We start from the raw sequence: 23,700 nt of genomic DNA, 5'->3' as shown, positions 1-23,700 counted from the left end.
GATCCCTGGCAGTGCCGTCCCTCCTCCGGGTCGTCCCTGTGTGGCAGCCACCACGAGCATCTCTCTAGAATGTAGGCCCGAGGCCCACCTCACCCGCATGCTGTCCAGAGGCTCCCCACGACTACAGACGGTGCCCAGGCACTGGAACCCCACATTTGGGCCTCTGGGAGGGGCCTTGCTCTGCCCTCCCCCTCCTGCCTGGTACCCGCAGGCCCAGGGCGTCCTGTTTCTGCTCCTGTTCCCTGAACCCACTGTGCACACCCGCCGTGAGTGGCCCAGGGAGAGGCAGCCGACAGGTGTCTTTGCACCTGTGAATGGACAGGCTGGGGAGGTGGTGGCAGACGCGTTGGGGTTCTGTGGTGTCCGAGCTGTGAGTCGCGGCTGGCGTGTGAGGCCGTGACCTGCCTGGCGCAGGAACAGCCCTGGGAGGTGGGGGGCTGGCGTGCAGGATGGGGTGCGGGCAGGATCGGGGAGCTGCGGCTCCCGCAGGAGGCCGTCGAGCGGCTCAGCAGCTGACCGCGTCTCCCTCGTGTCGGTTCAGACGGCGTGGAGGTGTTACGCGGCCGAGAACCCCGACTCCTCCACCTGGAAGATGTACGTCCGCAAGCCCGCTCGGAACCACGCCCTGCTGTCCCCCAGCCCCAAGCCCAAGAAGTCTGTCATGGTAACGGCCCCCACCTGCCACCAGGACGGGATCCCTCGTTAGCGGGTGGGGAGGCCTTGGGGGCCACGGCTTCTGGCCAGGGTTTGACCCTGGGTTCAGCCGAGCTCACATGAGGGCAGCAGCACCACTCTGGGCCCGGGGGGGGGGGGCGTGTGCCGGGCCCTGCCACCCCAGGGTCCCTTGGCTCCAGGGACATTTGGGACTGCTGCTGCAAGGCCAGGGCTGTGGGGGGCCTGGAGGGGGAGCCCCAGGGTGCAGAACAGGCTGGGTTCTGTCCAGCGCTGGGAGAGAAGGCTCTCGAGAGGACCCTGATGTCTGGCTTTCTCTACTGGGCACGGTGGGTGTCGGTCAGCACAGAGGTGGCACCCCAGCTCGGGGAAGAAGGCCTTGAGATCACGGTGCAGGGGTTTGGGCAAGCTCTGGGCAAGGATGTCGTGATTGGCTGGTGTGGTGAAGGAGGGTGGCCCATGTGCCCACACTTGCTTGGTGGTACCCAGCTCTCCCGGAGGCCAGCTATCCCCCGAAGCCCTGCACCCTCTGTTCCCTGTGCCCAACCCCTCCCAGACTCCCCCACCTCCACATCACCTCCTCAGAGCGGCCTTTGCCAGCCCCAGGCCATCCGCCAGCTGCCCCACCCCATGCTGGCACTCCTGGCGGCCCTTGTCGGCACGTGCCCTGGTGATCTCTCGAATGTTTACCTGTTTGCCAGCTTCCTGCCTGCTCACCCCTCAGGCCGAGCTCCCGGGCAGCGCCTGTGCCAAGCCCCCCACGGGACCCCTGGCAGCTCTGCAGTGCCGCGGCCCTCCCTGTCTGCGTGCGAAAGGGCTGGAGCTTGGCCCCTGAGACCTGGTTCCCTGGCAGGTGCTCAGCGGGGCTGCCAAGGGGCTCTGGGGCCAGTGGACGCCCAGGAACCGCTGGCTTATTGCCTGTCATTTCAGGTAAAGAGAAAGAAGTTCAAACTGGACAAGGACAACGGGGTGAATCCTGGAGAGAAGATGCTCACGGTCCCCCACATCACGTGCGAGCCTGTCTCAGAGGAGCGGAGGCTGGACCACTTCTCCGTGGACAACTGTGACAGCTCTGGTGAGAAGCCTGCGCCCCGGGTGGCAGCGGGGAACGGGGATGGGCACTCGGCTCCCGCTGACCTAGTGTCTGCCTGGCGACGTCCTGCCCCCCACCACGGCGCAAGCAGGTCCTTCTGAGGAGGTGGGACCCCACCCTGGAGGGACCCTTCCTCTTGCTCTGTTCTACGCTCTGGGCTGCTGGGTGCCAGGCGCCAGGCCCCGCCTCAGTCGTGCTGTGTGTCTGGCGCCCCATGGCTGGCAGAAAGGAGGCGGCCCATACGTGTTGACCCCCCCCCTTCCTGGTGGAGAGAGGACGGGGCCTCCAGAGCCAGCTCTCTGCACCCACACTCGTCCCCTTCCTCGACACCGTGTGTCTTCGCTTTTCGGGCATTTCTGTGTCCATCTCCCCCTTCTGGGGCTCTTCCCGGCACCCACTGGAGCATGCCAGCTTACTGGCGGCTGTAAGGGAGTGTCACTGTCTCAACTGTGGCAGAGAGGGACAAGCTCACATTGTTCCTGACGCTTTGTGCTTACGGGTGGCCGGCCCGCCAAGTGCTTGGTTCTCAGGCGGCTGACCCCTGATGCGTCCCCCTGCATGTGGTCCCAGTCCCCTGGCAGCAGGGCGGAAAGTATTCCAGAAAGGGGCTGAGACTGCTCTCTGTGCCTTGGGGCTGCCTGTGGACCAGGCCAGGGTGCCCACCCTGCTGGGCACTGTGCCACAGTGGCCCCATCCCATGCGGTCAGGATTCCGCTCTGGCCTGAATCTGGCCACTTCACTGGTGAGCCCCCAGGACACGCTCCCCGCCCGCCCCCCGGAGTGGGTACAAGGGACAATTAATTGTGCCAACAAATGCCCGTGCCCCCCCCCCCAACTCCGGATCCAGGGACAGGACCATTGTCGCAATGCAGATGGGGGCTCTCCGCAAATGCTAATGGGCAGGTCGGGCGTGGGGAGAAGCATCTCTGGCTGTTTGCTGAATGCGGGGCGCTGCATTCAGACTGTTTGCTGTTATTAAGTGCCCGGGGACGCCTGCGGAATGGTAATGAGGCACGAGAGCAGGGAAGTCAGACCCCCTTTGTGGAATGCTTTTGCACGGAGGAGTTTTGCTTTCCCGCCGACGCGATAAGTCAGCCCAGCCCGGGCCGTGGCTGCTGGAGCCTGAGCTGTCAGCCTGGCCCCCGGGGGCCCCGCGTGGCCCCCAGCCTGGGGGTGGCGGCTGAGGCTCTCCAGAGCCCTGGTGGGGGAGGAGAGGCCTCCTCCCTGGGCAGACGCCGTCCCTGGGAAGGGCCTGCAGCGCCAGCCCCTGCGCGGCAGGCAGGGCGCGAGCAGCCGTGCTGAATTCCATCCCCGGCCGGATCCAGGCCTTGCGCGGGAGCCTCACCCGCGTGCCCGGTCCAGGTGTGCGAAGGGACGTGTGAGACAGGTGCTCTTTCCTTCCCAGCACTGGCCTGCACACAGGCCCCCTCCTCTGTGGTTTCTCTCCGTGTCTCGAGCCCACGGCGTCTCTGGGCTTCTGTCCTGTGACACCTAGGGTCCTGAGAAGGGCTGCCCACCCACATTCATGGCTTCCAGAGCCTTGTCTGCACCACTGTAGTCCCTGGGCAGACCTCCCGCGTTCACGGCAAAGGCCCTAACTGGCCGTGGGAGAACCTGTGATGGCAACAGGCAGCATGGATGCAGGAGCCCTGCCCTCCAGGCTCCCATCCTTATGTAGGTTCCAGACCCCCAGCTGCTCATTGTCCTGGTCACCAGGATCTGCGGTCAGGAGCCCACTCCATGCAGGGCCCGCCCGAGGCCCCGGGGTGGGGGGGCAGGGCTCCTTGGCATCCCGGGAGGAAGAGGGGCCATAGCAAGGAAGCCAAGCGTGTGGGCATCTGGGGAACGAGCGCCCGGCCCAGCCTGGTCCGGCCCAAAGGCTTCTTGGAGGAGACGGTGTCAGTGCTGGGTAGAGCCAGCTGGGGTTGGGGGGGAGAGGAGCAGCCAGGATGGAGGTGCTGTGGGGGACAGCCATGCCTCTGCCGCTCCACGTAGCCCCCGACCTGGGCACGCCACCTGCTTTCCTCATGCCAGGTGGGAGTGAGTCCGCCTTCCCGGTGGAGAGGCATTTGTGGACTCCTGGCGTGCGGGGCCGATGTGACCCTCCTTTATGAAACTGGACGGAGAGGGGCCCGGGAGCCTGCAGGCATCGGACGGGCCAGGCCCTGGAAGTCCACAGAGCAGGGGTGGCCACGGTCAGCTTTGTGTTCCCTGAGCCTCACCCACAGTGGTGTGGATGGGGAGCAGGCAGAATGAGCCAGAGGCCAGGCCAGTGGCTGAAGTGCCACGGGCCCTGTGGGGCTGGGGGTCGGAGGAGCCAAGGCCAGCAGGAGGGGCCTGCAGACCTAGGCAGCGTGGGTGCGACCCCCAAGGGCAGGGCGGAGTGGGAGACGGTGGGGGCACCCGGCAAAGAGAGGCCTTCCCTTCCCATCACAAACCCGTCAAGGGCGAACGAGTCCAGGCAGCCGAGCTGGGGACATGCTGACGCACAGTCTGGCCTGCAGGGGGGCGGGGCGGGGGGCTTGCTGCTCCCGCTCGCGGTGCGTTCACGGAAGAGCCGGCGCTCTTGAGCCTAACTCGTGGGGCACGGTCTGCAGCCGGCTCTGTGCCCCCGGCCGCACCCTCCAGGCCTCGCCTCTCTCCCTCCCCTCAGTTGGCAGCCATTGCGCCTCCAGGGTCTGGCAATGCTCCGCCAGATGCCACCCCGAGCCCCTCACCCAGGCTGCCATCGCCCGTGTTTGGGTTTTGCCTTTTTAAACTGTCCTCCGAGTCATCACTTGTCTGCAGTCGAGACTTGCTTACATCTACCGACAGATTTGCTGGGTTTCTGCCTCAGTTTGGATTTAACGTCTTTCTTCCTGAAGGTCTTTCACTAGTTCCTTCAGGGAAGGTCTGTTGACAGTCAACTCGGTTTTTGTCTGAAATTTCGTATTTTGTCTTTGCTGTTGGGTGACAGTCTAGCTGGGGAAGAGACGACGGGTTGAGATACGGATTCCCTCTGAACACGCGGCGTGCTGTCCTGCTCCTCGGCCACCCCGAGGAGGTGACCGTCCCACTCTGGGGCTTCCGGTGCCTTCCTTGGACTCTAGTGCTGGGCTGTACCACTGTGGAAGGTCGGGGTTCGCCCTCCCCACCCCGCCGTCCGCGGCGATCCCTGGGTCTGCGGGCTCGTGTCTCCCACCCACTGTGCCCGTTAGCACAAACCTGTCACAAGTGATCGCCTCCCCTGTTGGCTCTGGTCTGCCTGGAAGCGTCGACTTGGCCGTCTCGCTCTGTCCCTTCGGCTGTCCCTAATATGTTCCTGCTCAGTCGCCCCGGCGCCTTCTTGGCGGCGGCTTCCCAGTTTGCTGGCTGTTCGACGTGTCTGATCCCCTGGTTAGTCACCTGCTGAGATTTTAATTTCGAGGCCCTCACATTTTCTCACACCTGTGCCTCCTTGTGTGCGGGCTTGATTGGCTTGGTCTTCGCAGCTTGTATCTTCCTCATAGTCTACAACTTTGAATTTCTCAGTCACGTGAACATGTTTATGTCATCATCCGTGCCACGATGTCATCATCCATGACATCATCATCCGTGCCATGACGTCATCATCCGTGCCATAACGTCATCATCCGTGCCACGACGTCATCATCCATGACATGACATCATCATCCGTGGCACGACGCCATCATCCGTGTCATGACATCATCATCCATGACATGGCATGATCATCTGTGTCACAATGTTATCCCCCGTGCCATGATGTCATCGTCCATGCCATCACATCATCATCCATGACACGACACCATCATCCATGCTATGATGTCATCACCCGTGGACGGGGTGACCCAGTAAACCCCTCCAGAACGTTTGTGGTGTGGGATTTTCTAGACAGCCGCGTGGTGTAAGTGCAGGCCCGGTCTCTCGTGAGAACGAGCCCATCCCCAAGTAGCAAGAGGAGGCTTCTCACTCATGCTCCACGAACACAGGCCAAAACAAACTGATTTTCTCTTTTCTCTGCATCTGCCACACCTGGTTTTGCTGGTTGGTACGTTTTGCATCGTTTCTGTGATTCGAGTCTGCCCTCCGCCTTTCTCTCCGCCTTTCTGGAGGCCCAGGTTCACATGGGGAGTCTCTGTCCTCACTTCTTGCCTCGTGCTGGTCCCAGGCCCGGCTCTTCATCCAGGCCACGCTGTGCTCCTCAGGTGAGCGGATGCCTGGGACTGCCCACACGCATGGTCTGCGTTGTGGCCGCTGCTCCGCTCGTGGTCCTGGGGGACACCCTCAGCCGAGTCCATAGAAGACATTTGTCATTTCAGCGAGCCTATGTGGGAGCTTGTAGAGAGAGGCCTTTGATAGCATCAGGTTACTGCTGGAAGCAGAAGTCCTCGTCTTGGTGACAGAAAGAGTGTCCCCGGCATGGGAGGCCATGAGCTCCCCACTGGCAGAGGGCTGGGGGTGCCACTCCAGGTCAGAACTGCCCTGGAGCCCCCCTGAATCAGCAGGAGAATTTCAGAGGCTACCTCCAGAGACTCTGAGTCACAGGGCCTACAGGGAGCCCAGGAGCGTGTTTGTAATGTGCCCCCAACTTACTCTGGGAGCTGTCCCAGGGGACCTTGGGGACGAGGCCCGGCACCGACTTCAGGGGACCAGAACAGGGCTTCTGTTACCCCAGGTCTGTCTCACCTGGGCCGAGAAGGGTCCCAGGCCCCCTCCTGGCTCCGCACCAGGGTCCGGGTCAGCCCCCCATTATCTACATTACAACAACAGTTCTCCGCAGGTGGAGAATACAAAGGAGCTGGCTCTGTGCGTATGTCAACACGTAAGCTGCAGCTAGGACACTTCACGAGGAAAGGGGGGGCTGCCGTCCCCTTGAGATCCGGGACACCACAAGGATGCCTGCTCTTATCACTCCTAGTCCACATGAACCTGGAGGTTCGAGCCAGCGGAACAGTCAAGAAAGACATTGCAGACGTCTAGGTTGGAAAGGCAGAGGTAAAGCCCTGTTTGCAGGTGGCGCAGTTCTGCGTGTGGAACCCCTGGAGCACATGCGCGATGACCACAGATCGAGCGTGTGAGCGGAGCCAGGGCCACATGCAAACGTCCATTCTGCCTCTACGTCTGGCAGCAAATAGTCTGAAGTCAAAATTTTAAAAAATACCACTTCCTGGGACACCTGAGTGGCTCAGTCAGTGAAGCATCTGTCTTCGGCTCAGGTCTTGATCCTGGGGTCCTGGGATCCAGGCCCACATTGGGGTGCTCAGCTCAGCGCAGGTCTGTGTCTCCCTCTCCCTCTGCCCCTCTCTCCACTCACACTCGCTCTCTCTCAAATAAATAAATAGAACTGTTAAAAAAAAAATACCACTTACTGTAACATCAAAAACATGAAATAGTCAGAGAACAACCTGATAAAAGATGAGTGCTGAGCCCTGGAGACCATCAAGCGTTGCTGGGAGGAGTCACAGTATCCCCAGGTCCGGGGAGAGGGGCGCCATGCGCCGTATCACCAGCCCCCACGTTCCTGTCCGAACTCAGTGCGTAGCCATCAGAATCCCACCAGGCATTTGGTGGAAGCTAATGAGCCGGGTCTGAAATTTGCATGGAAATGACTGAAGTTCCAAAACAGCGTTTAAAAACCAAAAAAGTTAGAGGACTAGCACTAGCTTGGAGATAAGTAAATAGAATGACGAACAGAATAGAGTCTGGACAGACCTACATGCACAGGCACAGGTGACTTGCGACAGAGGCGCAAAGGTGGTTTGTTGGGGAACGGATGGTAGTTTCGACAACGAGCCTGGGAACAACGAGAGCGTCCGTCTGCCGAACAGCACACTTGGAGCCCCATCGTGCATCATATACAAGAATCAACTCAAAATTTATCACGGAAATAGAAGCCTAAAAGTTACAGAAGAAGGCGCAGGAGACAATGTCTGTGCCTTTGAGAGCTAAGCTTCTTGAACATGACACCAGCAGCATGAGCCATGATAAGAACCAACCAGTTGGACTTTTCAAAATTAAAAACCTCTCTTTGAAAGACGGTATTAAGAGGATGAAAAGATAAAGCCCAGACGGGGGCTTTGAAAATATTTTCAATCATCCATCTGATAAAGGATTTGTGTCCAGAATATAAGAGGGATGCTTATGGCTGAGTAATAAGACAAATAAAAACAGGCAAAAGGTTTAAACAGACGCTCATCAAAGAAGAGAAACGGGCGCCTGGTGGCTCAGTCAGTGAAGCGTCTGCCTTTGGTCAGGCCATGATCCCGGGTCCTGGGATCCAGCCCCGCCTGCATCTGGCTCCCTGCTCAGCGGGGAGCCTGCTTCTCCCTCTGCCTCCCCCCCCAACCTCGCTTGTGCTCATGCTCTCTCTCTCTCAAATAAATAAATAAAATGTTTTTTAAAAAAGAAGAGAACCGGGTAAGCACAAGAGAATATATTCAATATTGTTAGTTATTAGGGAAATGCAAATTAAAACTACAGTAAGAGGCGCCTGAGTGGCTCAGTCGTTAAGCGTCTACCTTCGGCTCAGGTCATGATCTCAGGGTCCTAGGATCCAGCCCCGCATCAGGCTGCCTGGGCAGGGAGCCTGCTTCTCCCTCTCCCTCTGCCTGCCACTTACCCTGCTTGTGTTCCCTCGCTCTCTGTCAAACAAATAAGTAAAATCTTAAAAAAGAAAAATGCAATGAGATGTTACTACACAATTATTATATTGGGTAAAATTAAGATCATTTTACCAAGTGCAGTGACTGGACCAGAGAAGATGCCACCACCTGCACACAGGTGTGCCTGGGACGTGGCGCTGGCGCCCTCATGCACACCCGGCGGAACGGCCCACGGTGCCGCTGTGGAAATCAGTCTGGGAGTTTCTTAAAATGTTGTATGTGCACCTGCCGCGTCGTCCGGCCCTTCTGTTCCTCAGCGTGTGTCCAGGAGAAACAAGAACAGACACGCATGCTGACAAGGGCTCGTGGGATCCGTTCAGAGCATTTCATGGAGACATTGCACATGCCCATCAACATCCGACAGAATGTTTTTACATCGTGGCGTCCCCACATGGTGATGCACTGCCACTCAGAGCAAAGAATGAGCCACGAACACACACAGCAGCCTGGAGAAACAGCAGAATAATTATGATGAGTGAAAGAAGCCGGGGGGGGGGGGGAGAAAGAAAAAGAAAAGAAAAGGAAAGAAAGAAGAAGGGAGGAAGGAAGGAAAGAAGGAAAGAAAGAGAAAGAAAGGAAAGAAAAGGAAAGGGGGAGAAAAGCGTACAGAGTTCCTTATTTGTGTGAAACTCTAGGAATTGCAGACTGGTCTAGAATGACGGCAGGCCAGGCGGCTGTCCTGGGGAGCGTGGGGACGGGGATCGGGATCGGACGGGGAGAGCCCAGAAGGCCCGAGAGAGACCCAGGGGGTGATGGGTATGTCCACGATCCTGATCGTGTCGATGGTTTCACGGGTCCAAAGTTACCGCAGCTGTACACTTCAAACACGGGCGTTTGTTATACGCCCATTACGCCTCCATGAAAAAAAGACATAGAAATATTTTACATAGCAAAAAATACCCCAAATAATTTTTTTAAATGATCATCTGGGGAAAATAGTAGCCGCTCATATACACATGGGGCGAATTTCCTCAGGCTGTCGGGAAACTCAAAGTCCTGGAGACCAAAGGATGAGAGATATAAACACGATTCTAGAAAAAGGAGATACTAAGATTCTCACAGATGAGCGGATGCTGATAACATCAGCTATGATCACAGAAATGTTAATTAAAGCCCTGGGGGCTTGACTTCTGTGACGGGTTGTCCTCCGTGGGCCAGTGTGCTTGGAAACCCCACGCTCAGGCATAGGTGCCAGGAGGATATCGGGGTGCAGGCGCTATGGAGTCACGTAAGGCAATTTGCATGAAAATGCAAGATGCACGTGCCCTTCCACCCTTCCAGAAATGTATTCTGCACTCAGGTTGCACATTTGCAAAATGACCCGTGATCAGGGGACTGATCTCTGCAGTCGTTAAATAGCAAACTATGGCAAGCCAGCAGCATCCCTGAGTGGGGCTCTGCCTGGGGAGTGTCGTCTGTGCATCCAACAGCCACCAGCCCCGCGAGCCTGTCCCCTCGGCGCCGAGGGAAGGCATCCCTGACTGCCCGCACCGCGGGCTGGGGAGAGGAGGAGATGGGCCAGCATGTGTGCTGATACAGTGTTTGAGGAGAGGGAGCTCCGCCGACCTCTCCCTGTGTCCCGGGACAGCCTGAAAAGAATGCTGGAATCACCTTCTCTGAGGCTCAACAGCCCAGCAAAGCTGTAAAACCATCTGGCCTGGTGCATGTGCTAAAGGAGATCTTTAATCTCTTTTTAGTCTGTTTTATGCTAATTTGTTCTAAAGCACCGTGCTGCCTCTCTTGGGGTAATGTATTCATTGCTATTTAATCCTCGAGGCTTGTCATTATGTTGCCACTTGGTAGCAACAAAGTTACTTCCAGTGATTTGATGTTCTTCCCTCTTGGTCAGCCCTTTGTTTCTCCCCGAGCTTTTAGCTTGTTGGGTTTTGCTGTCCCCCCCACCCCCCGCTCCCCCCAATCTCATGAGAGGTGGATCCATTTTATCTTATTATATATGTACTTCCTTATTCAAAAGCTACCTTTTTGCTTTTCTGTTTTCTGTTTCCCCAACTTGGGCTTTTATATCTATTAATTCCCTCTCTTGGATTAATTCACTTTTTAAAAACCCTGAGAGTAATGGTTGGTTGAAAGTGTCTCTTCTTCAAGATGTTTTAGAAGTTAGATGCTTTCGTCTGAGGGCAGGGTTCGCTGGGGCGTGGATCCTGCTATGAAATGCGTTCCTTGTCTTCGCTTTCTCGAGCGTGTTTATTTTACGTTTTGACTTTCTCTTTCATCTGAAGAAACGTTTTCTCACTTTTCAAGCAGAACGTTGTTTATCTCTGTTACAGTTTCTAATTTAACAGGCTTATAGGGAGAAGATATGGCCTTTGAAATAGTTGCATTTTTCCTGTAAAGATTTTCTCTGTGTCCAAGTACGAACATGAACGCCTGCTTTTGTAAATGTTCCACGGGCCTAAGTGAGGATATATTCTCTATCTGCAAAACACAGACTTGCATTTGTACGCACAGAGAAAACCTACATTGCGACGGGTCGCACACACGGGCACACACGCGTGTGTGCGCTCACGGCAGCACTCAGCTCTGTCCCACCTTTCCTGGCTGTTGTTACTGATTCAGAATCTAACACCGAATTCTGCCAAATTCTAACACAGGAAAACTAGATGCTCCTTCCTGTACAATTTTTTCTTTAGAAGTCAAGTGGCAGGCTCGCGGGGTGGGTCTGAGCACAGCCTGGCAGCCAGGCGGTTCTGCCATTCTCTCCTGGGCGACCCTGAGCCAGCTCCTGCCTTCTCTGGGCCTCAGTTTCTGCACCCGTGAAAGGGGGATCCTGGCAGGGCCACGCCCAGGACTGTGGTGTTGACCAAGCGAGTTGGAACATGTGAATGCCCACCCGGGGCCTGTGTGTCTCCGGCTTCCCGGAGCCTCCGGCCTCCCGCCCTGCCCAGCAGCACCCTCTGCCCCGGCTCCTCGCACCACGACTCTTGGGGGTGATCTTTCTTTTCCGGTTTCTTAAAATTGTGTTGTTTTATAATCTTTACACCTCGAACTCTGCCCCTGGGGCTGATGTGCAGGCTTTGGTGAGTCCTTTCTTCCTTGTTTGTGTGGTGTCCTCCCCTCTGGGACCCGAGTGAGTAGTCCAGGGCTTATTCCGGTTTTCCCCGTGCTCCTGCTGTAACGGGCTGGTCCCTGATGTCCAAGCACGGGGACATGGCACGCCCGCTTTCTTGCCTGTCCCCCTTCAGTTCCGTGCGGTGAGACTCCCTCCAAGGCTGCTAGGGCAGTGCGTCCCGAGATTTTCGATGTCTCCTTCGTCCCCCACGTGGGCATGAACCACAGCCTCTCCCACTGCCAGGAATCTCCTTTGCTTCAGGTTTGGGCCAACCTTCCAGAAACCTCCCTCGAACCCCACGTACAAGTCCTTCCGTTTCTCTGGGCTAATGGCCGGAGGTATTAGTTTGCTGGAGGCCACGTAACAAACTACTACAGACCGTGTGGCTTGAGCAGCAGAAGTTTCCGCTGCCGCCCGGGAGGCGGAAAGCCGGGATCGAGGTGTGGCCAGGGCTCCTCTGTCCTGCGCTGGCCAGGGCCACGTCTCTGCTGTCCTCACAGTCTGTCCTCAGTGTCTGTGCAACTCCTGCTTTGATGGGGACACCGGCTGCACTGGAGTAGGGACCACAAGAGCAGCTTACTGGAGCCTGACCTCCTTCGTGGCCCCTTCTCCCAAGGTCACATTCGGCGGTGCGGGGGCAGAGCACTCAGGACTCTGGGTCTCAGGGCCTCAGCTCCGCCCTTCACATAGGAACAGGGGCATTACTGGCCTCAGTGGGCACTGCTTGGCCTCACCCTTCTGCAGGTGGGGCTCCCCTTGCGGCATCCCTCCAGCCGTCCGTGGCAAGGCAGCGTTCTCTCTCATCAGCCAAGGGAAGCAGGCCTTCTCCCCGGTGGCCCCGCTGACATTTGGGGCCAGGTCAGGCTTGGTGGAGGGGCTGCCGTGGGCACCGTGGGACGGCGGGTGGCAGCCTGGCCTCTTGAAGCGACTAGCGGCACCGCCGCTGTTGTGACAAGCAGAACGTTTCTAGGTACTGCTGAGTGTCCCTTGTTGGGGGGGAGGCAACCACTCCCGGTTGAAGACCTCTGGGCTGAACTGTTGGAGGTTTGGGGTTTCTTTAACTGTTTATTTGGAAATGATTTTGAACTACAGAAAAATAGCAAGAATACGAATAAGATTGAAAACATTCACATGCTCTTTAATCTGACACTTGCTGGTGGTTAATAGTTTGCCCCCGTGACCTTGACTGTGTGGACCCCTTTCAGTGCGTGCAGTCACATGGCTGGTTGCCGAGCCATTGCCACATAAGTCACGTGCTCTCAGACCTTTGCCCTTAAGCCTCCTGCTGGGTATTCCCTAAAAATAAAGGGACCCCCTTCTAAAGTGACGGCACACGTCTCAGCCTCCACTCGCAGACGTGGATCCTGTCCCTTCACCTCCTCGACCACCCGTGTCCTGGCATTGTCAGTGGCTACGGCCGTGCCTTTCACACACTTGCCCCTCCGGGCCAGCGTCCAGTCTGGGGCCCGGGGGTCCAGCTCTCTGGCCTTCTTTATTCTGGAACATGCCCGGGCTCTGCCTCTTACAATGTTCAGGCTTCTGAGGGTGACTGTCCTGCCCTTGCTGGGGGGGTTTGCTGGATGTTTCCCTGTGGTTGGATTTGGGTTGTGCCTTCCTAGCTGGAACGTCCCGTCAGTGACAGGGTGTCCTTCTTGGGGGGACCCACCCTGAGGCACATGATGCCCCCCACCCCTCACTGGTGGTACAGCTTTAATCGCCCATCAAAGAGTCATGCTACGGTGCTTTGTAGCTGATAAGCAACTGGGGGAAATAATCTAAAGCCATGAACATATCCTGTTGCTTATTAAAAAATGTCTCCTGGATTTAGAGGCTTCCTGGAACCAGTCTTTATGAGGGGGATTGCAAAATGATGGTTTTCCAGCCCGAGCACACTTCCACAAAAGTACTGAAATGTGCCCAGTGAGAACGGCATTCCAAGGGAAAGCATCTCAACTTGTACTGTGGGAAAAACTCTCCTTCTCCCCCATTTATTTACTTCTGTTGACTTATTATCTATATGCATGGGATCATGGATTTTTGTACGATAATTCTTACTGCCCTTAATTATTTCGCTAATCACATCGTCCCAGATTTGGCTGGTGGAAACCCTTTCAAGCTGGCTTCTCTGCCCTTGTGACATGCTCACATTTTGGGGGTTGTTTGTTTTTTAGCATTTCTTTATGCTCTGGTAAAACAAGACTCGGGCTTGTTTCACGCACACTCTGCTCCAGCCCCGGAGTCCGCCAATTTTCCAAAGAGCTCTGGTTCTTTTTAACGGGGGGTGAAATTACTGGAAACCAGAATCTGGGCATGGGGTGTGCCTGTTGCTACTAGGCATCTTTTCTTCTTGGCCCTTCTGTGCACAGAGCTCAGGAGATGAACACAAATGGATGTGCGTGCAAATACACACGTGCGTACCGAGACGCCCCCGGGAAACCTGGAGCCCACGCCCGTGTCCCTCCTTCTCCTGTGTCCACGCTGGGCATCCCTAACCTGCAAGCCTTCTTCCTCCCCAGTGAGATGCCTGCCTCCCGGCCCCCATCAGCACACAGACTCACTGCTCACAATGCTCTGAATGTTTTCTTAGTCTTTGTCCTTGCTGCTGTCAAACCGCACCTGCTGGCTTGTTTGTGATTCTCTGCTCCCTCCCCTCAAGATTAAGGTTGTTTAATCAAGTACCATGGTCTCCAAGTGCTTGGAATAGTGATTTTCTCCTCTCTCCCTCTCTTCCCCTTCTCTCTCCGTTCAGTGTGGTTATGTCACTCATTTGAAAATTAGTTCCGTAGGCTTCATTTTTTTTTTTGACTTGTTTTTTAAAACACCACTTCATGGAGGTATAATTTACGTACCATTAAATTCACCCATTTTCAGTGTAATTCCAGGAAATTTGCTGGCTTATGCAATCATCAGCACAATCTAGGTGAGGAACACCCCACCCCACCGTCAGACCCGCCGCGCCCCCACGCAGTCCATCCTCGTCCCCCCGTCCGGCCCCAGCCACCCCTCCTGCGGCCACCGCAGGCCCTGGACAGGCCTGCTCTGGACAATCGTAGAAAATGTAAGCTTTGTCTTCCTGGCTGCTTTCAGCGCGTGTTTGAGGTCATCCACACTCTAGCACCTGAAACTATCCCGGTCCTTCTTCTCGCTGGGAAGTGTTCATTGTGGGGACAGCCACGTTTTTGCTCACCCACCTACCCGCTGAGGGACTTTGTCACGCTGTTTTGTGGCAATTATACATGTGGTTGTGAGCTGTGTGCACGCCTTCCCTCGTCCTGCTGCGGAACGGCTCGGACGGCAACTCTGTGTCTCCCTTCTGCAGGAATTGCCAGGCTGCTTTCCAAAATGGATGTGCCACTTACATTCCCACCGACAACCTGTGAGGGCTTCTATTTATCTGGAGCCTTATTACTATTTCCTGTCGTTTGCTGTCCTTATTCTAGCCCCTCGGGCATCTCGCTGTGGCTTTGATTCATGCTTCCCTGGTAACTACCGATGCTTGGAATTTTTTCATATGCTCGTTGACCAGTTACGTATCTTCTTCCGTGAAATGTCTATTTGGATCTTTGGCCCATTTCTGAACATTAAACTTTGTCTTTTCAGACATTCAGATGCAACTGTAAGAGAAAACAGAGATCCCACAGACCCTTTACAGTGTTGCCCTGGTGGTCTCGTCATTGGAAACCAGAGTCCAGTTCACAACCAGGACGGTGACGCTGAGACAGCCATCCTGTGTCAGGGATCCCTGGTGTGGTTTCTTCGCAGCCACACCTACCTCCCTCCCACTCCTGCCCCCCTTAATCCCTTGACACCACTCCCATAACTTCATCATTTCAAGAATGCGTATAAATGGACCATGCAGCACTCGAGTGTTTGGAATCGGCCCTCTCGATGTAGCGTAACGCTTAGATTCGTGTAGTCTGTGTGTATCTGCAGCTCGGTGATGGGTGTCGCCTAGCGGCCCTCCGTGGCGTGGACACACCAGTTGGTTTGACTGCTCGCCTGCTGACGGACGGCTGGGGGGTTCCCAGCGCGGAGCTCTTACAAATTCTGGGAGGCTGAATAACAGCCCCCAACGCACTGAAGTCCTAACTCCTAGAACCGGGGACCGTTGCCTTATGGGGAAGGGGACACCGCCTACATGCTTACATTAAGAATATTGAGATTGGGGGGTGATCCTGGATTATCCCGGGGGAGGCATGTCGTCATAAATGTCCTTGCAGGAGGGAGTCACAGGGGGTTGGACAACAGGAGAGGACAGGACATGTCCCCAGAAGCAGGGGAGAAGACGTGGCATGGGTGTGAGGAAGCGCTGCCCGCTATGGAAAACAGGCAGCTCCGGAGGGAGGGGAAGGCTGGGAAGCGGGTCCCCCTGAAAGCCGCCGCAAGGAACCACCCTGCCCCAGACATTCGTTTCCGACTTCTGGGACAACCCCTCAGAATTGCGGAAGAATCATTTGCGTCATTTTAAGCCACCGAGTTTGTGCTGATTTATGACCACGGCCCCCGGAAAACGAATACAGACACAGCTGGCGTGAGCACCCACGGAAGTGGGCTTTTGTGCAAATGTGATGTCGTTTCTCCGGGACCAGGCCCGGGGGGGCCCGTGCCGAGTAGGTCTTCTGGACACGGCAAAGCCGTTGTCCCACGCGGCTGTCCCGGCTTCACGTCCCCTCCTGCAGTGTTGGGTGACCCCGTTTCTCTGTGCCCCTGCGGCGTCTGGTGTAGACGCCAGTGTTCACGTACGTGTTCTCACGCGTGTGCAGCACTGCCTCATCGATTCGCGTTTGCATCCTCCTGAGGGCTGGCGATACGGAACATTCTTGTGCGCATTGGGCCCTTGTGTCTCTGACTCCCCAGGTGTGCCAGGCATTTCCCCCTTCTCCAATGGCATTGTTTCGAACTCTCGAGTCGTGAGAAGTCGGTACTTATTCTAGATACTGGTCCTAAGCCAGCTACATCATTTGTACATGTCCTCACCTGGTCTGGGGTTTTCCTTGTCCTTCTCCTCACCAGGTCCTTCACAGAGCAAGTATTTTAATTTCAGTGAAGCCCAGTGTATATGTATGCTGTATACGGATTGTACGTTCGCGGTCAAGTCCAGGAGCTCTTTGTCCTACCCGAGATCCTGAACGTTCTTTCCTACAGTCTCCTCGGTCACAGCTCCATCAGGTTATCATTCGTGTGCCGTACAATCCAGCCATTTCCAGTGTCCGATTCAGCGGCCTCACTACATTTCCAGAGTTTCAGAACCATGTCTCACCACTCCCAAAAAGAAACCCAGCTCCCTTTAAACACCACGTTCCAGTCCCCCATTCCATCCCCTTAAGCCCTCAGCAACCGCTCTCGGCTTTCTGCCCCTAAGGATTGGCCCTTTCGGGGCATGTTGCAGAAGGGACGTCAGCCCGTACGTGGTCCCTCGTGACTGGCTTCTTCCACTGAGCGTCGTGTTTTCAAGATCCGCCCAGCGTGTTACTGTGCATAAACGCACTTTGTTTCTTTCTACGGCCGAGTAGTATTCCGCTGTATGGACGTACCAGGGCTTCTCACCTGGCTGTCAGCTAATGGGCATTTGGGATCCTTCCACCTGTTGGCCGTTGGGAATAACGCTGCTGAGAACATGCGTGTACGCGCTTTGTGCGGATATCTCATTTCTCTTGGGGAAATGCGCGGGAGAGGAATGCGGAGTCGGAGGCTAACTCCGTGTCTGATGTTTGAAGAAACTCACCAACTGTTTTCCAAAGCGAGTGTGCCGTTTTCCATCCCGTCACTGTGTGTGGACCCGCAGCGTCCCTGTGCCGGCGGCAGCCCTGGATGTCACCTGGCCTGTTGTGGAGGCAGCCTGGTGGGTGAGGCGGACTTCCACCATGCTGTCGGTCAGCGCTGCCCTGTGCCAGGGGTAGCGAGCGTCTTCCCGTGTGCTTACTGACCATTTGTGGCATAATCTGAAATGTCTATTCAGATTCCTTCCTCCGCTTCTAAAAATGAGAACCTTTGTCTCTTCGCTTTTGCGTTACGAGAGTTCTCCGTCACGCCGCCATTCCTTATCGCGTCAACAATCTGCCAGTATTTCCTCCCCTTCTGGGGGATTTTTGCTTTCTTTAGAATGTCCTTTGAAGCACAAAGCTTGAATGTTGACAAAGTCCAATACATCTTTTTTTCTTTTGTGTTTATGCTTTTGGTGTTATGTCTTAGAAAGCATGGCCAAATCTTGGGTCGTGAAGATTTATCCCTATGTTTCCTTCTAAGAGCTTCGTTGTATTTTGGTCTTTGATCTCGTTTGGGTTAATTTTTGCATAGGGTGTAAGGGAGTGGTCCAGATTCTTTTTTTCCCATAGAATTCCAGCACCGTTTGTCCACAAGGTACTTCTTTCCCCATTGAATACTTTTGGCACCCATGACAAAAATCAATTGACCACAGATAGAAGCCTTTATTTTTCAGACTCTCATCCTATTCTGTTGACCTAAATGTCTCGTGTCTTGTCTTATGCCAGTAACTACACCATTTTGAACGGTTACTCTGTAGTAAATTTTGAAATCGGGAAGTATGAATCCCCCAACTTTATTCTTTTTCAAGATTGCCTTGGCTATTCTAGCTCATTAGAACTTCCGTATGAATTTCAGAATCAGCATGTGTATGTGTGAGGAATTCAGTGGGGATTCTGGTGAGTGTTGTGTTCAGTCGGTAGATGGGGGGGGTATTATCAACATGACAGTCTTGTCTTCCAATCCATGAACATGGGATGTCTTTCATTTATTTAGATCTTTTCTTTCAATAATATTTTGTGGTTTTCAGAGTATAAGTTTTGCATTTCTTTAGTTCAATTTATTCCTGAGTATTTTTTTCTTTCTTTGTTGTGGTAAAGTGTATATAAAACAAAATTTACCATTTTAACCATTTTTAAGTTTAAGTATGTGGCAGTAAGTACATTTACATTGTTGTGCTCTATTCTTTTTTGATATTGTACATGAAATTTTTAAATTTCATTTTCTGATTGTTTATTGCAAGTGTATAGAAATACAATTGGTTTCTGTATACGAATGTGTCTTGCAATCTTGCTGAACTTGTCTATTAGTTATCACAGTGTTTTAGTGGATTCCTTGAGATTTTTCTATACATAAAATCATGTCATCTGTGAATAGAAATATTTTTACTTCTTTCTTTCCAACCTGGATGCCTTTATTTTTCTTGCCTAATTGTCCTAGATAGAACCTCCAATATCATGTTGAATAGATGTAGTGGGAGTGGGCATCTTTGTCCTGTTACCGCTCTTAAGAGGAAACCACTCGGGGGCGCCTGGGTGGCACAGCGGTTAAGCGTCTGCCTTCAGCTCAGGGCGTGATCCCGGCGTTGTGGGATCGAGCCCCACATCAGGCTCCTCCGCTATGAGCCTGCTTCTTCCTCTCCCACTCCCCTTGCTTGTGTTCCCTCTCTCGCTGGCTGTCTCTCTCTCTGTCGAATAAATAAATAAAAATCTTTAAAAAAAAAAAAAAAGACCACTCGGTCTTCCACCGTGAAATACCATGGTAGCTGTGGCTTGGTACTAAATGCCCTTTTTCAGGCTGGGTAAGTTCCTTGCTCTTCCTAGTACCCTAAATGCTCTTCTATCATCGCAGGAGGGGATTGACTTGTACCAAATGTTTTTTCTGTGACTTTTCTTCTATTGATAATCATGTGGTTTTTGCCCTTTATTTTATTGATCTGGTGCATTACATTAATTGATTTTCAGACATCAATCCAACCTTGCATTCCTGGAACAAATCCCACTTGGTCCTAGTGTATAATCCCTTCTATATGGTGCTGGATTTAATTTGCTGGTATTTTGTTGGGCATGTTGCATCTATTTTCGTAAGAGTTATTGCTCTGGAGTTCTCTTTCCTTGCTTTGTCTCTTTCTGGTTTGGTAACAGAGAGATGTTGCATTTGCAGCACACGTCCGGGAGTGTTTCCCCCTCCTCCTCTTCTACTTTCTTTCTGGAAGAGTTTGTAAAGAATGTTTATTCTCTATATTTTTGGTAGAATTTATCAGCGAAGCTATCCGGGCCTTGCGGGCTTTTGTTGTATCACTAATTCCATCTCTTTATTTCTTATAGGTCTGCTCAAATTTTCTACCTATTCCTAGTCATTTTAGTAGTTTTTTTACTTTCTAGGAAATTTTCCATTTTATCTAATTTGTACAATGTATTGTTATAAAATGGCTTATAGCATTCATTTAAATCCTTTTTATTTCCATAAAGCCAGCTGTAAAATTCTCTCATTCTCGTTTCTAATTGTAGTTATTTGAGTCTTGTCCCTCCCATCAGCCTCACCAAGGGGCTGTCAACTTTGCTGATCTTTCAGATAAGGAATGTTTGGTTTCATTGACTCTCTCTCTTATTTTTCTAGCCTCTATTTCATTAACTTCAACTCTAATCTTTATTATTTCATTTCTTCTGCTTGCTTTAGGGTGAAGGTTTTTTTTTTTTCTCTCTTTTTTTCTTCCAGCTTCCTACAGTGGAGAGTTAGGCTACTGATACAAGGTCTCTTCTCTTTTGTCATGTGGCCCCTGCAGCCAGAGATCTCCCTTTTAGCACTCCTGTCCCGAATCCCACGACTTCTGCTATCCGGTGTCTGCACTCTCATTCATCTCAAAGTATTTTCTAATTTTTCTTATGAATTCTTCCTTGATGTATTGGTCATTTAAGAGTCTGTTGTTTAAATTTCATATATTTCTACTTTTGATCCATTGTGTCCAGAAAACAATCCGTATCACAGGCCTTTAAAAAGTACTGAGTTCTGTCTTATGGTGCAGCATATGGTCCCTCTTGGACAATGAAGCCTGCATACTCTCTGGTTGCTTGTAGCGTTCTGGAGATACCTGTCAGGGCTGGTTGGTTTATAGCATGGTTCACGTCTTTTCTTTCTTTATCGATCTTTTGCTCATTTGTTCCATACATTATTGAAAACGGAGTATTGAAGTCTCCGACAGTTGTTGCTTTAGCTGTTTCCGTGGCTACTTTGCTTCAGTATAGCGCTCTAAGAAGCGTGTGGCTGCTGGCCACGTGACATATGCTTTTCCATCCTTTTACTTTCAGTCAGTTTGTGTCTTTGAATCTGAAGCGTACGTCCCCTAGACCCGTATCGTTGGACTTGATGTTTTAATTCGGTCTGATGAGCTCTGCCTTTTGATTCGTTAATCCATCCGTGCTTAATGTTACTGCTGAAGTTGGATTTGTCTGCAATTTTGCTTTTCGTTTTCTGTCTCCTATATTTTTGTTCCCGTTTCTCCTCTCCTGCTTTCTTTTGCATTTAGTGAATATTTTCTAAGACCGTTTTTAAGGTTCCTTAGTGATTTTTCACTACTCGAGTCATTTCCTTAGTGGTTGTTCTTAATTCATCATATACATCTTAATGTCAGATTTATACTAACCTAAGCCTGGTTAGTACAGAAGGGACCCCTATATTGGTTTATTACATTTTACCCATGTCTGTGGTATTATTGTTAAATATATTATATCTACATGTTACAAGCCCATCAACACACTGTAGTAATGATGACTTCACGGAACTTGGTCTGTATAGAAGCTGAGAGAAGAAAGTATGCAGGATTTGTTCCATTAACCTTCTTGACATTTTTGGTCCTCTTCGTGTGTTCCCGTGGATTCAGATTACCAGGTGGTGACAGTGTCTGAGCTCAGTGCAACTTGGCAACAACAGACCTGCTTTGAGTGAGCCCTGGCCAATTTTGTACATTCTGGACCGTACAAGCCCAACAATACGATTAAATACGTGTTGTTTCATACAACTACTTTCTGATTCAGTTAAAAGAAATGGTACAAAGTATGCATTTATATTGTTGTGTATTAATACATAATTACCTTTATGGATGCTTTTTGTTTTCCTTTTTTTAAGATTTTGTTTATTTATGAGAGAGAGAAAGAGCACAAGCAGGGGGAGGGGCAGAGGGAGAAGCAGGCTCCCCGCTGAGCAAGGAGCCCGATGTGAGCCTCGATCGCGGGACTCCAGGATCATGACCTGAGCCAAAGGCAGATGCTTCACCAACGGAGACACCCAGGTGCCCCCGCTTCTTGTGTTCTATGTGTGATTTTGGTGTTCTATGTGGAGTCACTTCCAGCCTGAAAAATGTCCTTCGGTAGTTCTTACAAAGTGGGGGTGCTAACAAGGAATTCTCTGTTTTTGTTTACCTGGGAATATATTTATTCTGTCTTCCTTTTGAAAGATAGCCTTTCTGGATAGAAGATTCTTTGTTACCTTTTTTCCTTCAAACATGTCGAATGTGTTGCCGCACTGCTTTCTGGGGACCGCTGTTTCTGACAAAAAGTCACCTGTTAGTTTTTGGTGGAGTTCCCTATTTCCTGTTACTGCTTTCAAGATTTTTCTCCTTGTCTTTGGCTCTCTACACTCTCAAGCTGATGTCATCTTCAAATAGTGACCGTTTTCTTTTCTTTTCTTTTCTTTTTTTTTTAATTGTATTTGTTTTCTGTGGGTTATTGTGCGCAGGGCTGCTACAACTGTGATGACACAAATATCTCGTCAAGTCCCTGCTCTCAGTTCTTTGGAGTCTGTACCCAGAAGTGGAATTGAGGGATCGTAAGGGAATTCTATTTTTAATTTTTTGAGCAGCCACTTCATTGTCTTCCACGGAGGCTGCGCCATCTCCCATCCCTCCCAGCAGCACATAACCGTTCCAACTTCCCCACGGCCTCACGAACACTTGTTATTTTCTGTTCATTAAAAAAATATTGTTAGCGTAGCCATCCTAATGGGTGTGAAGCGGCATTTCATTGTGGTTTGGATTAGGATTTGCTTAATGATTCGTGATTTGACCCTCTTTTCATGTGCGTATTGACCATCTATTTATTCTGGTTGGAGAAATGTCTGTTCAAGTCTTTGCTCATTTTTGCGTTTTTGTTTTGTTTTGTTGGTTGTTGTTGAGTTGTAGGAGATCTTTCCACATTCTGGATATTACAGTTACATCTTTCTTTTCCAATGTGTATGTCTTTTATTGACTTCTCATGTTGCTGCAGTGGTTCTAACTTCCAGCACTATGTCGGATAAGAATGGTAAGTGAGCATCATTGCCTTGTTCTTGATTTAAGAGGAAACCATCCGGTCTTTTACCATTGAGTCTAATGTTAGATACAGGGCTTTTTTGGGGGAGACAGTGTTTATCAAATTGAGGATGTTCCCTTTTCTATTTTTTTCCTGGGCATTTTTATTATGAGAAAATGTTGAATTTTGTCAAATGCGTTTTGTATATCAACTGATACGACCATGTGATTTTTATTATTTACCTATTAATATTGTGCATTACGTTGCATGATTTCAACTACTGAACCAACTTTACGTCCCTAGAATAAATCCCACTGGTCATGGTATATAACTCTTTTCATATCACTGAATCATATTTGCTAATATTTTAAAGGAATTTTTGCATCTACATTCATGAGGGATATTGGTTTGTACTTTTCCCTTTTGGTAATATCTTTCGTTTTGTTACCAGGGAAATTCTATATAAAATAAATTGGAAAGTAGTCCCTCCTTTCCTGTTTTTTGGAAGAGATTGTGTGGCATTATAAGTAATTCTTTAACAGTTTTGGAGAAATCTCCAGTGAAGCCACCGGTATCTGGGAGTTCCTTCTGGTGACTTTTTAAACTCAAATTTTAATCTCCTTAAAAAATGTAATCTCCTTAATAGTTATAGGGCCATAAAAATTACCTCTTTCGGATTGGGTCAAATGTAGGGTGTACTTTTTGAGGAATTGGTCCATTTTATCTAAGTTGTCATATTTATGTGTGTAGAGTTGTTTGGAATATTCTCTTAGTATCCTTCTGATGTCTTCAGTGTTTTGAGTGAGTAGTTTTGTGGAGTGCTGTTAGTCACTGCCCTAGGTGTTACCATGTACGTACATGTGGTTTGTTGTAATCTGGTCTCTGGGCTTCGCTTCTCTGAGTGAAGTGTTGAAACCTTACTTCCCTTTGGTTTTTTCGTATCTTTTTATAATGTATTGAATAAATTTGATATGTAACATTGTGTAAGTCTCAGGTATATACTGTGTTGCTTTGATACATTTCTATATTGTAATATGGTTGCTGATGTAATGAAATTTATCACGGTATGTAACTGTAGCATGATATTATATTCATTATACTGTGCATTAGGTATCTATGGCTTATTCACTACTTGTTACAAATTTGTACCTTAAATACCATCACTCTCAGCCCTCC

At 51.4% G+C, this 23,700-nt stretch overlaps 1 protein-coding gene across 1 annotated transcript in view; it reads left to right on the top strand.

Annotated features, from left to right (window-relative positions):
- KCNQ1 (potassium voltage-gated channel subfamily Q member 1) overlaps window positions 1–23,700 on the top strand; it is a 250,657-nt gene that overhangs the window by 94,737 nt on the left and 132,220 nt on the right. Inside the window, exons 9-10 of the mRNA XM_057317211.1 lie at window positions 542–664; window positions 1,603–1,747. Coding sequence (XP_057173194.1) covers window positions 542–664; window positions 1,603–1,747 — 268 coding nt within the window. The remainder of the gene's footprint in view (window positions 1–541; window positions 665–1,602; window positions 1,748–23,700) is intronic.

The sequence above is a fragment of the Ursus arctos genome, unplaced genomic scaffold (assembly GCF_023065955.2).
Source record: "Ursus arctos isolate Adak ecotype North America unplaced genomic scaffold, UrsArc2.0 scaffold_23, whole genome shotgun sequence".
Lineage (NCBI taxonomy): Eukaryota > Metazoa > Chordata > Mammalia > Carnivora > Ursidae > Ursus > Ursus arctos.
The sequence above is the reverse complement of the archived record's forward strand: the minus strand, read 5'-3'. Positions and strand labels throughout refer to the sequence as shown.